General features: G+C 37.0%; 1 protein-coding gene across 8 annotated transcripts in view; it reads right to left on the minus strand.

Moving 5' to 3' along the window:
- The window catches only part of CRACDL (CRACD like), a 224,490-nt gene that overhangs the window by 55,813 nt on the left and 151,999 nt on the right, over window positions 1–16,678 (minus strand). For all 8 annotated transcript variants that reach the window (XM_072614635.1, XM_072614636.1, XM_072614637.1 and 5 more), the window contains exons 2-3: window positions 9,745–9,824; window positions 454–622 (exon numbers count right to left, since the gene is read on the minus strand). In XM_072614635.1, the coding sequence (XP_072470736.1) occupies window positions 454–622; window positions 9,745–9,814 (239 nt within the window). In that variant the 5' untranslated portion in view covers window positions 9,815–9,824. The remainder of the gene's footprint in view (window positions 1–453; window positions 623–9,744; window positions 9,825–16,678) is intronic.

Consider the following 16,678-nt stretch of genomic DNA (forward strand, 5'->3'; position numbering starts at 1 on the left):
AGATTTGAACACCAGTCTTCTTGATTTCTGGTCCAACAATCTATTCATTGTACTACCTCTGAACTTTTGATGTTGCTTTGTCATTTTAGTGATGCCTAACTCTTCGTGGCCCCTTGTGGGGTTTTCTTGGCAAAGATACTGGTATGTTTGCCATTTCCTTCTCCAGCTCATTTTCCAGAGGAGGAAATTGAGGTGAATAGGGTTAAGTGACTTGCCCAGGGTCATACAGCTAGTAAATATCTGAGCCCAGATTTGAACTCAGGAAAATGAATCCTTCTGACTGCAGGCTCAGTGCTCTCTCTATCCACTGCATTACCGAGTTGCTGATTATACTACCTACCTGACTAATGTCATGCCCAGCCTTAGCAAACTCTCTGACATCTAGTAAGTGCTTAACAAACATTTATGAACCGACTGTCCAATTAGAGGCAGAGTGCAGTCCCTGTAACTTACTCAAGTTCATCCTCTGAGTCATAGCCAACAGGCAGAGATATTGGGGCAATGACATCACTCTCTGATGGGCTCGGCTTCCAGCTGCTGCTACTTGCAGATGGTGAGGTCTCTTTTCTTTTCTTTTTCCCAAAGAATTTTTTTAAAGTTTTGAACTTGGACTTCTTCTTTCCTAAATAAATGAGAAAGACAAACAGATAAATGTATGTGCACAGAAAAAGTTAGTATTCTTTTGCTTCTATATGCTTCAACACACCTAAGGGACAACTGGAAAACAGCACAAGCAGAGCATGAATAGAATTTGGGGACCACCTTTCTTATTTTACTTTTGTCTACAACTAATTTATATTTTGGTACTCTAAACATGGGATCTTTATCTAATGACTAAAAAGAGGGACTAGTGGATGAACTGAACTATTTTCAATAAACATGCTCACTGTAAATGAAACCAGAAAGACAAGGTGCAAAATGGTCCATAATTTTTTTTCATAGAAACAAATAAAGGAACGGGTACAGTGGATTTCATTCTGCTACCAAGGGTCACTTCTAGGAAATATGATTTGATCATTTGACCTACAGGGTGATCTTTGAGTGTAAGCAAAAGATCACCATAATTTCAGTCTATGTACTCTATATGTGCCATAGGTTACAGAGGAAGGAGAGAAATTATATGAAGAACTTGACAAAATTTTTCCAAAGTTAAGTCAATATATACTTGGGGATTTTAATGGGAAGATGATTAAAGGGTAAAAGATATGTTGGAAAATATGGTTCTGAATTATGAAATGAAAGAGGCTAAAGGTTTATAAATTTATTCATAAGTTTCATAATTTCATATAATGAGATATTCTGACTTGGTTCAAATAGAAAGTGTTAGGGTACTAACATAACAAGTGGGAAACATCAACCCACTCAAAATGAAATCAACTCCATCTTCACTGTCAAGAAATTACTCATTACCAATGTGACATTCATTTCTGAATCTTCTGTCTATATAAATTCAGATCATTAACTGCTTAGTTTGTGGTTGTTGTTGAGTTATTTTTAGTCATGTCTGACTCTTTGTAACCCCATTTAGGGTTTTCTTGACAAAGATATTGGGAGTGGTTTGTCATTTCCTTCTCCAGCACATTTTCCAGATGCAGAAACTGAGGCAAACAGGGTTAAGTGACTTGCTCAGGTGCTAAGCTCTGGGAATAAAAAAGAAAAAAGTGGCAAAACAAAAAACTGTCTCTGCTCTCAAAGAGCTCACAGAAAGGTAAAGTGGAGAAAATGCAGATCAAATTACCTAATCTAACTCTAACCAAACCTGTGATAAATGGAAAAAGAACTTAAAAGTTAAAGAAAAAAAGTAAAGAAAAAACTTAAAAGTTGATTCATCGACTCTTAAAGAGTTTCTTAAAGAGTTTGACAATTACTACAAAGAAGAGACCAAGAGTTCAGAAACCGTTTCAGCCAACAAACACGATCCCTTTGTCAAGCAAAAAGATATGACTGCCAAGGATAATACCAACTCAGAATACAGGCTTGTTCGCAAAATAACAAGGAAGATGAATACGCATTAAGGGCAGTGTTGTTGTTTTTTAAAACATGGAAAAGCAGTGGTAGAAATTAAGTTGTACCATCCTAAGAACACTAAGAGTTGGAACTGAAAGGAGTCAAACAAATATGGGTGAAAAGGAACAGATCTGCCACATCCCCAAGATGGTCTATTTCCATCATCAGTGATGGTGGAATTGTCACATTTGGATTCTAACACTTATAATAGTTCATATGTCAGAATACTAAGAGAAAATGGAATTGGAGAAAAATACTTTTTAAAGAAATAAGTTCACGGACCCCAGGTTAAGAACTTCTGCTCTGTAGGGAACTCCTTTTTAATTTGGATTTTAAATATCACTTACAACACTATCAAACACCTTTAGCAAATATTTATCTCCCTAATTTGAACTAAATCTTAGTGGCTCTATCTATCAAGGAACCTTATACGAACTTAACATGGGAGCTTCACCTTGCCTCACCTTCTGTAACTTAAATTCTTTAAAATAATTCCCTATTATTATGCTATAAGAAATGATGGGTAGGCAGATTTCAGAAAAACTTGGAAAGGCTTACATGAACTGATGCAAAGTGAAGTGAGCAGAGCCAGGAGAACATTGTACACAATAACAGCAACTCTGTGTGATGATCAACTACAATAGATTTAGCTCTTGTCAGAAAGACAATGATCCAAGATAATTCCAAAAGACTCATGGTGGAAAATGCTATTGATGTCCAGGGAAAGAACTGATGGAGTTTGAACGCAAATCAAGGTATACTATTTTCACTTTTTTTTGTATTTTCTTCCTTTTGTTCTGTTTCTTCTTTCACCACGTGACTAATATGGAAATATGTTTTACATAACTGCACATGTATCACCTATATGAGATTGAGAGAAGAGGTATTAGACTGACTACCAAACTGAAGGTCTACAGAGCTATTGTGCTGTCCTCATTGTTGTATGCCTGTAAAACCTGGACAGCATACCAGCACCATGACAGGAAACTGAATCACTTCCATTTGAATTGTCTTAGGTAGATTCTGAAGATCACATGGCAGGATGAGGTACCAGACACTGAGGTCCTTACTTGAACTAAAATGCCAAGCATTCAAACTCTACTGCAGACAGTGCAACTCCGATGGACTGGCCACGTTGTTTGAATGCAAAACATATGCTTGCCAAAAAGACTGTTTTATGGAGAACTCACACAGGGCAAGCATTCACATGGTGGTTGGTCAGAAGAAGCGATACAAGGACTCTCTCAAGGTCTCTCTTAAGAACTTTGGAATTGACTGTGTGACATAGGAGTCCGTGGCACAGGACCACTCAGCATGGTGTGCCCCCACCAGAGAAGGTGCTGTGCTCTATGAGCAAAGCAGAATTGAGACAGTTCAAAGGAAATGCAGGATGCACAAATTTGAAGTATCCACTCCAGATGTTCATATGGACTGTCCGTGCCCAGTCTGTGGTTCAACATTCTGAGCTCGTATTGATCTGATCAGCCACAGTCAGACACATTGAAACTTGACTCTAGCATAGTGATGTCATTTTGGTCCTCTTCAAGAATGAAGGACCACAACCAATACAGAAATATGTTTTACATGGTTGGACATATATAACCTATATCATTGCTTACTATCTTAGGGAGAAAATTTGGAATTCAAAATTTTATAAAAAAATGAATGCTAAAAATTGTCTACATGTAAAAAAATACTACTTAAAACAATTAATTCCCTTGGTTAATTAAGGGAATTCTCTCCTTAAAATGAAGGAAACCTACAATTATATGGGAAATGTTATCTAGTCCATTTAAGGCCATTCAAAACCACTGAGGTTATTTTTACCTTAAACAAACCTCTGCCAACCACAAGAAAACCACTTCTGTTATGATATTCAAAGTTATCAAATAAGGTTCTCAAAATCAAACCATCTGGTCTCACAACTATCTAATTGATTGCTTTACCTACTTTCCGGATCATAATTTTCTGATCGTAAGGTTTCTACTACCAATAGCCCCTTCTCACTTCTTCCTTAGAGCACATAAAGTAGATTTTGGTTCATAGCCTTTCAATATGAGAAATGTCCCAAAATGAAAATATGGTCTCGAGAGGTAAAGGATTTTACATCGTAAGAGGTACCCAAGTGACTGGTGGATAACACCCTGTCTAGGACACTGAAGAAGGATTTCATGTTTCAAGAAGAGTCTAGACTGGATGAGCTCTGAGATTCTTTCCAACTTTGAGATTCTAAGATTTGAAAAAGATAATCAGTTATTTTTAATTTATTTTTAGTTTTGATTACAGAATTAGGCTCCCTTCTTTAGGAAGAGCTAGCCCTAAGCTAAGTCAGAATAACATAGATGGTCTCTTAAGTCTAGGTTACCTATAGATTTAATGAATAGATAGCTTAGAAGACACTATCACTGAGTAACAGATAATTTAGAAGAATAAAATAATTGCAAGTTTATAAGGTTTTTCAAAAGGCTAAATTTCCCTTTCTAGCAGAAAGCTGGATTGATCAAATGCTAAGCTCCCCTTTCTGGCAGCTGGAGAAAGGGTAACCAGAGATTAAATTAAGCTCCCCCACTTTTTTTCTTTCTTGAGCTAGAGAAAAGCTGAGCAAGAGACTATTTTAAGGAAGTTGGGAGTGAGGTGGAAGGACCGCTAACCATCAACTGCAAGTTCTTCTTTCCCAGTACACTTTCTGGTTACAAAAAGTGCCAGCTGGAGGACAGGATTTCTGCTAAAGCTAACTTAGTCAGGTTACCTGCCTTGTCTAATTGAATTCTGCTCAAAACAAGTTTCTGTCATTTTTCCAATTTTTCTTTTTTGTTATAAAAACCACCTCCATGAACCATCTCCTTGTCTCTGACCTCTGAGGAGTTCAGTGACCTGGTTTGATATGCAAATGTTAGTTTTGCAGATAAAATCATAGAAGGCTGGGTAACTGTCCTCAGTTTCCTTTTTATTTCAGATAATCCGTTTTAACAGATTCTACTTTATATGGCTTTGAATGACTCTTAAGTGGGTCCACCTTTGAATAAATCCATATCTAGCCCATTTGCAAGTCTATCTGCAATTTATGGATATATGGATATATATAATATTTTTCAAATTGAAAGATGTCCCTCCAGCTTATCTTGTTATCTGTGCTGGTCAGAGATGTCCTCAGAGCTCAAGGCAACACAACTCTTTCAACATTTAGCCATTCCTTTTCAGAAGTGTTGATGTTTATACAAAATGTCAAATACAAAATCCTCTCTTTGGCCCTCAAGGCCCTTTATAACCCTGGTGTCCCTTTTCAGTCCTTTTTACACCTCATTCCCTGTCATGTGGTCTTCAATCCAGATACTGGCCTCCTTGCTATACTAAGAACAAGACAATGCTCTTGGCTCTAGGCATTTTCTCTGGCTGTCCTTGCCTGGAATGACCTCTCTTCTTATCTCATTCTCCTGACTTTCTTCAGTTCCTTTGTGGTTGTTCAGTTGTTTTTTTGTGGAGGACCAACCTCTTGACTTGACCATGGTCACATAGCTAATAAGTGTCTGGGGCCAGATTTGAACTCAGGAAGATCTGAGTCTTTTTGACTCTAGGCTGAGCACTCTATCCACTGCACCACCTAACTGCCTTACATATTTCCTGGAAGTCCCAACTAAAATGTCAATTTCTATATGAAGTCTTTCCCAACCTCTCTTAATTTCAGTGCCTTCTCTCTGTTAATTATTGCCTATTTAGATAGTACATAGCTTGTCTATTCACATTTGTTTGTTGTCTCTCCCATCTGATTGTAATCTCCTTGAGGGCAGGGGCTATTTTTTGCCTCTTTTTGTATTTCTAGAATTTAGCACACTGCCTGGCTGGTGGGATGAAAAGTAAGACATGCCAATAACCCAGAGTATCAACTTAGTAAACAACATGGCAAAATGTGCGGAGCTGGCTTCAAAGCCAAAAAGACCTGGGTACAGCTCCCACCTCCTACACATAGTAACTATGGGAAGTTACCAGACAAGTCATTTATACTCTCAGAGCTCTAAGTCTTAGAGTGAGGCAATACTTTAAGACTATTAAGTGATAGAGAAGGTGCCATCTTGCATTAATGGAAGTAGCTTTCTCACCCAAAAGTTCCTTATACCAATGAAATCAGAGGTCCAAGCCTCTATCTCTACACCCTGTGAGCCAGGCACTGCACAGGCAATGGGGGTACAGAACACAAAAATGAGGTAACACCTGTCCTCAGAAAGTTCTCATAGATTACAACATGGATCGTATAACTCTAGAATTGCAAGAGAGTTTAGAGGTCATCTAGTTCAAACTCCTCATTTTACAGATGAAAAAACTGTTGGTCCAGGCAAATTAAGTAAGTGACTGGACTGTCCTCCCTATTCACCTTGTATTTATTGCTGTTGAGTTATTTCGGTTGTGTCTGACTCTTCATCACCCCATTCAGGCTTTTCTTCACAGAAATACTAGAATGGTTTGCCATTTTCTTCTTCAACTCATTTTGCAGGTAAGGAAACTGAAGTAAACAGTGTTAAGTGACTTGCTCAGGGTCACTCATCTAGTAAGTCTCTGAGTTCAGATTTGAATTTAGATCCTCCTGACTCTAGAGCTAGTGCTCTATCTACTGTGTCACCTGGATGTATTTTTAACAGCTTTACAGTTATATTATATAGACATATACATGTACATGCATAAAAATATATTATACACAAATAATACATACATGTATTGTGGACATGGATAGAAAAGACTTTCACAGTACCCTATATATAAGATGTGTTATTTGCATATAGGTATATACACATATGTATACGCAACCATGAAATTAAAAGATGCTTGATCCTTGGAAGGAAAGCTACGGCAAATCTGAACAGCATACTAAAATACAGAGATATCACCTTGCTGACAGAGGCCCATATCGTCAAAACTACAGTTTTTCCCATAGTAGTAACGTATGTCTGTCAGAGCTGGACTATAAGGAAAGCTGAGCACTGCAGAATCGATGCTTTCAAATTATGGCGCTAGAAAAGACTTTTGAGAGTTGGACAGCAAGGAGATCAAATCAGTCAATGCTTAAAGAAATTAATTCAGGCTATTCACTAGAAGGTCCAATTTTGAAGCTGAAGTTTAAATACTTGGGCTACATAATGAGAAGACTGGACTCACTGAAAAAGACCCTGATGTTGGGAAAGATTGAAGGAAAAGGAGATGGCACAGGATGAGTGGATAGATAGTGGTATGGAAAAATAAATATGATCTTGGATAGACTTTGAGAGATAGTGGAGGATAGAAGGGCCTGGTGTGCTAGGGTTCATGGGATCATGAGGAGTCACACATGACTGAATGCTAAATGATACATACACATGCACGGATATGTGTGCACAAAAATGCAGGACACTTTTGCAGCATCCTATTAATAGGCACATATATACACATGCAATGCATGTATGTAACATACACATGCATGTAACATACACATGCATGTACATATGTATACATACATATGCACACGGTGTTATAAAACTCTTAATGTAGTTTTAAGTTTGAAGATTAAAGATTGAAACCTCATCAAGTCTTTTGGGTTACCATAGATATACATATACATTATATACACACACACACACACACACACACATATATGTATATATATGTATGTATCATGATATGGGCATGGGGTCATGACCCACAGTTTAAGAAGCACTGAAGGGATTGTGAGTGACAAAAGTTTAAGAAACCCTGATAGTGCATAAAGTCTATATAGATACTCCTTAGAGATCACAAAAAGAGGAAAAAGACCCATATTTCCAAACACATGTATCAGGCCTTTTTTTTTTTTTTTTTTTTTTTTTTTAGTAATAAAGAACTGGAAATTAAGGAGGTGTCCATCACGTCAACTGGGGAATTTCCAAACAAATTATGGTATGCGAACATAAGGGAGTACTATTATCATGTAAAAAAGGATGAAAGGGATGGGTTCAAAGAAGCTTTAGAGGAACTGTATGAACTGATGCAGAGTGGAGTCAGCAGAAGCAATAGAACAATTTATTTAGTTACAACAATAGTATAAAAACTAATAACTCTGTGAAAGACTTAAGAGTTCTGATCAACGTAGTGACCAACAGTCATTCCAGAGGACTGATGCTGAAGTCTGCTTTTACCCCCAGACAGAGGGTAATATATTCAGGATATAGAACAAGACATTTTTCCGATGTGGCTAATGAGGGAATTTTATTCTGCTCAACTATGCATACTTCAAGGGTTTCGTCCCTTCTTCCACCCCAATATATGAGAGAGAGAGAGAGAAAAATAGATTTTTGTTTATTGAAAAAGACAAAATTTAAGGAATAAAATGAAGGGACTGTTTTGGATGATCTACTCCCATCAAGTCTTCTTTCAGTTTTAAAATCTATAAACTCACACTACCCTATGCTCTAAAGTTGACTGTGTCACAGAGTAAACAGTTCAAAAGAACTCTGGCAAGTATATGGGCAAGAAATGTCTCCTGAATGATTGTAGCAGTCTTCTTCAATGTAAGGAAGTGTCCTATGTGGTCACAGGCAATTTTCTAATTATGAATATAATTTTTCTAATTATCAGTATAATTCTTCAAACAATAAATAAAGCAATGAGTAAATCTTTCTGCTATTTCCCTTACTACTTTCCCTGTAAATGTCTTACTTTATGTCTTCCTTCATCACAGAAATACTTGCCTCAAGGAAAACACTCAAAGTAATTTTCAGTAACATATCCTGTAGTAATATTCCCAAATCATTATTAAAGTCATTTATATAAATTATTACTATGATCGAGTAATGTTTGCCAGAAGAAGCAGCAGTCATGTTAACGATGTATCAAGGAGGAAAATGCCTACACTCTATGAAATGTAATCCCAACTCGAAGGAGTATCTGAACTTTAAGTTCAGCCTTAATGTAATTAGTGTTCTTTCTTCCTAAATGGAAAAGCTTATCATGACACAGAGGCTATATTTGGGAAACTCACCTTCTGTGCCCAACACATTAAACGCTAAAGATAAGAACAGCTTTGTCACCAAATATAAGGTTAATACCAAATGTAAGGGGAAAAGGCTAATTCAGTCATAAGGTATGTTACAGGGAAAGGAATTGTTTCTAATGTCAGGTTTATAACTTAATTTCAGAAAATCAATATAGAGATGTCTAGATAAAGCACAAAGCAATCATATTCATTGAAAATTGTTGAAAAATGGGATAAAATTTGTTGACTGAGTTCCATTAAACAAATAAAAAGTATGACAAAAGGTTCCTAAAAAGGAAAGGAAAGGAAGGAGCAATTAAATGAAAAGTGAGAAGCTCTTGCTAAGAAAGAATGATTGCTTCTGAGGAATTTTGACTTTCTTAGACAAGGATCAGTTTCTTACTAACTCCTTGGATAATCTGGGATGCTAAATGGTTCTATTCTTCCTTCTTTCTCTTTTCAGGCTACTTAAAGACGAAGCAATGTTTATTATAAAGAACATGAAAAAACCCTCTCAAAAAATGATACCTGTTTTACAACGGAGTAAAAAGATGTGGAGAGCAATAGAAATTATCTGGAATCCTCTCCCTTCCTACCATCAAATCACCTATGTGCGTTGTACCCATTTACTTGAAGCAGGTCTGAGGTATGACTGCACAGCTAACTCCTTTCTCTTCACATACAGAAATGATCCTGTGACCCACAAGTTATGTGTCTGCCAACAAAATCCCTTTATGAAGCAGGAGGAGCAAAGACCTTACCTGAGCCGTCTTCACCAAGTCCTTCTGCTGCTTCCCGCATCTTAATATCCATTATTCTTGTAGAGCTCATTTCCAGTTCCCTAGAAACCAAAGAGAAATGAGTTTTAGTTCAGGGAACATCTTCAGTTAAAAATACAAGTCAACTAGATTGTTGCTTTTTGCCGATAACTCTAGTTACGTGCACACACCTACCTAGGCGTAGATAGGATCACAGGGCAAAGTTCTATAGAAGAAAATGTGTCCACGCCCCTAAGCTTGGCAATCATTTAAAAAATTCATTTGATCACTGACCATGAACAATAAATAGCAGTAGCCAAGGTAAAAAATAGTCAGCCATACTACCAACTATACAAGTCAGATCTGGTTCCTTTTTATTTTTTAAATGAAAGAATCCTTTGTACCTTCATGGAAGTCATTTACACGGTTACTGGTTGGCATTTATGATGCAAACACACCCTAGTAGGTAGTGTGCCAACCTGGCAGCAGCTTATATGCTTCAGTACTAAACTTAAAATAACACACACACATACATACACACTTCTCTCTCTCTCTCTCTCTCTCTCTCTCTCTCTCTCTCTCTCTCTCTCTCTCTCTCTTTCTCTCCCCATCAAAAACAGTTCCTTAATGAGAACTGCTTTGAATGGAGTACTTCCTCCATAAAGGATGGACTGAGAAGAATCAATACAAATTAATAGCTGGATCAATAATATACCTCTAGTGGCACTTGTAGACAACACTTAAGTGATAACGGGGAGATGGATAGATAAGAAATAGACAGAACCCTTGCTTTGAAGAAGCTTATAAGTTAATTTAATTAATTCTGTGGAGTAAGTATGCAGGAAACATCATGCCCATCTCATAGGGCAAGACAGATGGGAAAAAAGTGATAGAGCTAGTGACAGAAATCAGTCTGATGTGCAGGTCTTCTAGATATTCTTCAAATAACAATTTCAAATAATATGTCCTGACCACCAGTTATCTTATTTCCTCCAAGAAAAGAGAAACTTTCAGTCATCAGCCTTAGCAGCCACCTTTTCCTTCCTTCCTCCCTCCCTCCCTCCCTCCCTTCCTTCCTTCTTCTCAAGAAACAAAGTCTTACTGATACCTTTTCATCCCAGTCATTTCCATATAAATATTCTCTGGCCATCTTAAGACTGAACTTTAAAGGATGGGTAGGAATTTGCAGGAAAAAGGGCACAGAAAATGTCTATAATATCTTGATGACCAGTAAATAAAGAACATCTTAACTGCTTTCTTCCATTCATTCATTCTAATGATTCTATTTATTCCAAAAATGGCAAAAACTTCATTCAGGGTATGATATAAAATCTTACTTGCTTAGTTATATAAGCTTTCCTCATCCAGACCCTTCCCAGTACTACAAACTGAAATTAACGATCAGTCAGAAAGGATGACATACCACAAACACCTCAGAAAATACCCCAACTTCTTTCTAGCACCCTCCTACCATAATTTCTTTCACATTGGCATGAAATATATTTAAATGAGGGCAGATATTAAATGTTTCCCTTCTTTGTATGTCCCATTTTGGGGACAGCTTCAGCTCCACAGCACTATGGCATTCCACTTCTATTGTCTATACCTAAACAGATCCCTGATCTGGCACATGAGTGTACATGTAAGTGTGTCTCTCCAAGGATTCAGGAGGAAGAGCATGCAGAGTGGTAGACTTGGGAGTCAAGAAGACTTGGGTTTGAATCTCCTGAAACACGTAGTAGTTATGCGAACCTGAGCAAGTGCCTTAATTTCACTCCATCTCATTTTCCTTTTCTGTAAAATGAGGATTAATATATTCTAATATTGTTATTAATTAATTAATATTAATAATAATTCTAGTTAATATATAAAGGCAAAAATTAGATGGGTGGTATTGACCTCTCCCTCCAAATTAAGTATAATTAAATATAATTTTTTTAAATTATACTTGCAAATACACATACAAAATAAATAAAAGGTGGCTGGGGAAGACTGGATACTAGTCGCTGGGGATCTCAGGAAGGACTTCATGCAGAAGATAGCACTGGAGCTGAGTTTTGAAGGAAATCAAATATTCAAAAAGGAAGAAATTAAATGGGAGACAGAATGCCGTGTTCAAGGAACAGTAAGTTCCAACAGCATTTATCTCACAGCATTGGTATAAGGATCAAATGAGATAATGCATTTTTGTAAATATTAAAATGTTCTACAAATGTCTGTCGATTGTGACTAGTGTTATTATTCCAAGTAGCTTTTTGGGGTCCTGAACCTCTCAAACATTCGGGAAGATAAAAGTATGGTGGCTAAGTACCTACAGCAGCCTAAAGCTATCTGAGGTCCTGAGAATACTTGTGGGTGGCTATGTGGTAAGGCATTCACAAGGACAGATGAACCCACAATTTATTCTAGTCTTAATGTCATCTTTCCAGCACTCTGGTTTTTGTTTTTCTTTTAAAAATGACCCCCCAAATAAACCTCTACTTGTGGTTTCTTTTGCAATAATTCACACTAAATCTCTCCCTTGAGGTGCTGATTCCTTCCTCCATATAGATCTGTAACAAATACACTCACAAGAAATGCAAAATTGATTCTAGGTATTTGCTTTATGATATGAGTTATTTTAAGGGCCAGGATGAGATGTTCCTATACATTTGGGATTTTCTGATTTTATTTTATGCATATAATATAGCATAGTGAGTCCCTGCAAAGTTCACTGACACTGATGAGTAGCAATTAGTTGCAAGGTGAGACTAGAACAAGGATCTATAATGAAAAGACTGATATAATATATCTGTCTCCTCAAGGTGACTTAATACCCTACAGCTACTGTCCAATGGACTTTCCTCAAAAGACTGAACACATGATCTTATTTTGTCATTACATCCTGCTTCCTTTTGTTTCTCTCAATTCCAGGACAAGTAGCCACACCCCCAAAATTCAGTTCCTGGACTTCTTGCCAAGATCCCTGAAGCATATGTATGGATGGGTGGGGATGAAGGGAGGAGGTCATTCAGCTCCTACATACCTACTCACCGAAATTCAGTTCTTAATTATCCAGTCATAGAAAAGGGCTGGAAAAGTACAATCAAGATGATGGAATACCAGCAGTCACATAGCCGAACTCTCCCAACAACTTCAAAATAATTCCTCAAATAAAATTTTGAGTGGCAGAGCCAACAAAATGTTGGGGTGACATATTTTTCCAGCCTATGACAACTTAGGAGGTCTGCAGGAGAGGTTCATGTCATTGGAGGGGAGCGAACCTGGAATTCAGCAGCATCACCAGAAGGGAACCTTGGTGGTGGCTATGACAGAATCAGCAGCATGGTCAGGGAGTCCTTAGCCCAAGGAAAGTAAAAGAGTTCAACACCTCCTCAGAAAGAGATTACAGGGGACTCTTCTGGTCAGAAAGAGATGACAGTGGACGTTTTGTTGGTACTTGGTGGCACTGACTGCTAACTTCATTGCCCATAAGCAGTTCTGGGTTGTAGGGCCAGTGTGGAGATGAGCACTTTGATCAGTCCCAAGGGAGCAGAGACCTTGGTGGCAGTTACAAGGCAGACAGGAATGCTAGCACTTGTGGCTGTAGGAGAGAAGATGACTTAGTCCCAGTTCCAAGGTCAACAAGAGTGCTAAGTGCTTGCTGTGGGGACAGCGGCCCTTCCTGAGCAAAGATCAAAGGACAGATATGGAAAGCAGTAACTTCACACTTCTCCCAAGATCACACCACCTGGAAACATTGACTCCCTGAATTGGCTCTGAAAATAATAGCAGGAAAAAAGCCTGGGACAGTGCATCCCTACCCCTAGGTGGGTAAAATATAACTTTAACACGAGGTTCAAAGTAAAAAAAAAAAAAAAGGCAGGAAAAATGAGCAAACAATAAGAATTTGACCATAAAATCTTAATACAGTGGCCAGGAAGACAAAGAAGAAAACTCAGAAGACAACAATGTGAAAAAAGCCATAAGCAAAGCCTCAAGCAAAGAAAAATACTCATTGGAACCAAACCCAACAAGAATTCCTGGAATGTTAAAGAAAGAAATGAGTGGTAGAAGAAAAATTGAGAAAAGAAATGGGAGAAATGTAAGAAAATTATGAAAAGAGAATTAATAACTTGGTGGGGGGAGGAAAACACTAAAAATATCTAAAGAAAATAATACCTTAAAAAACCCAGAACTGGCTTAATGTTAAAAGTACCACAAAAAACTCATTGAAGAAAAGAACTCCAAAAAAAGCATAATTGGCCAAGTGGAGAAAGAGGCACAAAAGCTCAATGAAGAAAATAATTCCTTAAACATTATTATTGGGCAAGTGGAACCTAGTGACATCATGAGACATTAAGAAAGAAACAATAAAACAAAGTCAAAAGAATGAAAAAATAGAAGAACATGTAAAATATTTCATTGGAAAAACTGACCTAGAAAACAGATCAAGGAGACCTAATTTTAGAATTATTGGACTACCTGAAAGCCATGATCAAAAAATGCTTAGATATTATAAAGGGAAATTGCCTCCATATTTTAGCTTGAGGGTAAAACAGAAATCTTAAATCTTAAAATGAGAACTACCAAAATATATTATAGCCAAATTCTAGAGCTCCTAAGTCAAGGAGAAAATATCGCAAGCAACCAGAAAGAATATCATGGAGATACAGTCAGGATCACACAAGATTTAGTAACTTCCATGTTAAAGTAGTGGAGGGCTTGGATATTTTGGAAGGCAAAGGAGTTAAGATTAAAACCAAGAATCAATTACCAAAATTAAGTATAATCCTTCAGGGAAAAAAAAAATGGATATTTAATAAAATAAAGGACTTTCAAGAGTTCCTGATGAAGAGATCAGAGTTGAATGGAAAATTTGACATTCAAACACAATACTCAAGAGATACATTGAAAAGATAAATACAAAAGAGAAATCATTAGAGACTCAATAAAGTTAAACTGTTTGCACTGCTATATGGGAAGATGATACATGTCATTGTTAGGATGGTTAATCTTTGTAGACAGAGGCATGAATGAGTCCATCATGATGGGATGATCTCCAAAAAAAAAAAGGTGAGAAAGTGGAAAGTACTGGGAGAAAAAAAAAGGGAGACATAGTATGGTGAAAATTTTCTCACATAAAAAAAGTGTGCAAAAAAAGAGAGTGGAGGGGAAATGGGAGTGGTAGTGCAGGTAATGCTTGAACCTTACTCTCACTGGAATTGATTCAAAGAGGGGAGAAATAAATAAATGTGTGTGTGTGGCTGGGTATAGAATCTACTTTTCTCAATAGGGTAATAGGAGGGGAAGGGCATAAGAAGCATTGGGTAGGGGAGGATGATAGAAGGAAAGAGAGATTAAGAAAGGCAGTGGTCAGAAGCAAAAAAGATTTGGGGGGGAAGAAACAGAAGATAATGGGATGGAGGAAAATACACAGTAATCATAACTGTGAATGTGAATGGGATGAACTCACCCGTAAACAGAAGTAGATAGCAGAATGGATTAGAAACTAGACTCCAACAATATGCTGTTTATAAAAGACACACTTGAAACAGAAACACACATACACAAAGTTAAAATAAAGAGTTAAAGTGTAGTATTATGTTTCAGCTGAAGTAATTATCTCAGATAAAGCAGAAGCAAAAAGAGATCTAATTAAAACAGATAATCTAGATAATTTAGATTACAAGATAATGTAGGTGGTACAGTGGGCCTGGAGTCAGGAAGACTCAGTTTCCTGAGTTCAAATTTGGCCTCACTAGTGGTGTAAACCTGGGTAAGTCACTTAATCCTATTTGCCTCAGTTTCCTCAGTTGTAAAAATAAGATCGAGAACGAAATGGCAAAACACTCCAGTATCTTTGACAAGAAAATTCCAAATGGGATCACAATTAAACAACACAATTAGACTGAAAAACAAACCAAAAACAATGGAGTGATATCAATAAAGTTTACAGCAAATTTCTCTGATAAAGGCCTCATTTCTCATATTGATTCAAATTTATAAAAATAAGAGTCATTCCCCAATTAATAAATGGTCAAAGGATACAAACAGGTAGTTTTATTTTTACTAATTTTTAATATTTATTTTTTTCTGGTTATATTTTTAGTGCTAAGCTGTTTTCCTTGCTCCCTCCCAACCCCAGACTAGAGAAGACCAACATTTGACACAGACATTATTTACATACTTCCATATATCAGTTCTTTCTCTGGAGGCAAATAGCATCCTCCTTCAGAAGTCCTTTGTAGTTGATTTGAATATTCATATAACTCAGAATAGCTTGGTGATTCACATTCAAACTAATACTGCAGTTACTGTATACAATGTTCTCTCAGTTCTATTCATTTTGCTCTTCATTATTTCATGCAAATCCTTCCATGTTTTTCTAATAATAATCAACCTGATTATCATTTCATATAGCACAGTAGTGCTCCATCACAATCATATGCCAATACTTATTCAGCCACTTCCCAACTGATGGGCATCCTCTCAATTTCCAGTTCTTCACCACCACAGAGACCTGCTATAAATATTTTAGAATATATAGGTTCTTCTCCTTTTTCCCTAATCATCTTGGGAGACAGACCTAATAGTGGTATTGCTGGTCAAAGGGTATACAGTTTTTCTAAATCCTCTCCAAGGTTTGTTATTTCCCTATTCTATCATTTTAGCTGATCAGATAGGTGTGAAATGATACTTGAGTTGTTCTACCTTGTGTTTCTCTAATCAAGTGATTTAGAGCATTTTTTTTCATATGGCTATATATAACTTTGATTTCTTCTCCAAAAACTGGCAGTTTAAATTAAACTGCAAATTAAAAGAACTGAGATACCACCTCACATCTATCAGATATGACAAATGCTGGGGGGACGGAATGAGGAAAAATAAGGACACTAACAAACTGTTGGTGAACTGGCCCAACCATTCTGTAGAATAATTTGGAAGTATGCCCAAA

The sequence above is a fragment of the Notamacropus eugenii genome, chromosome 5, assembly GCF_028372415.1.
Source record: "Notamacropus eugenii isolate mMacEug1 chromosome 5, mMacEug1.pri_v2, whole genome shotgun sequence".
Classification (NCBI taxonomy): Eukaryota; Metazoa; Chordata; class Mammalia; order Diprotodontia; family Macropodidae; genus Notamacropus; species Notamacropus eugenii.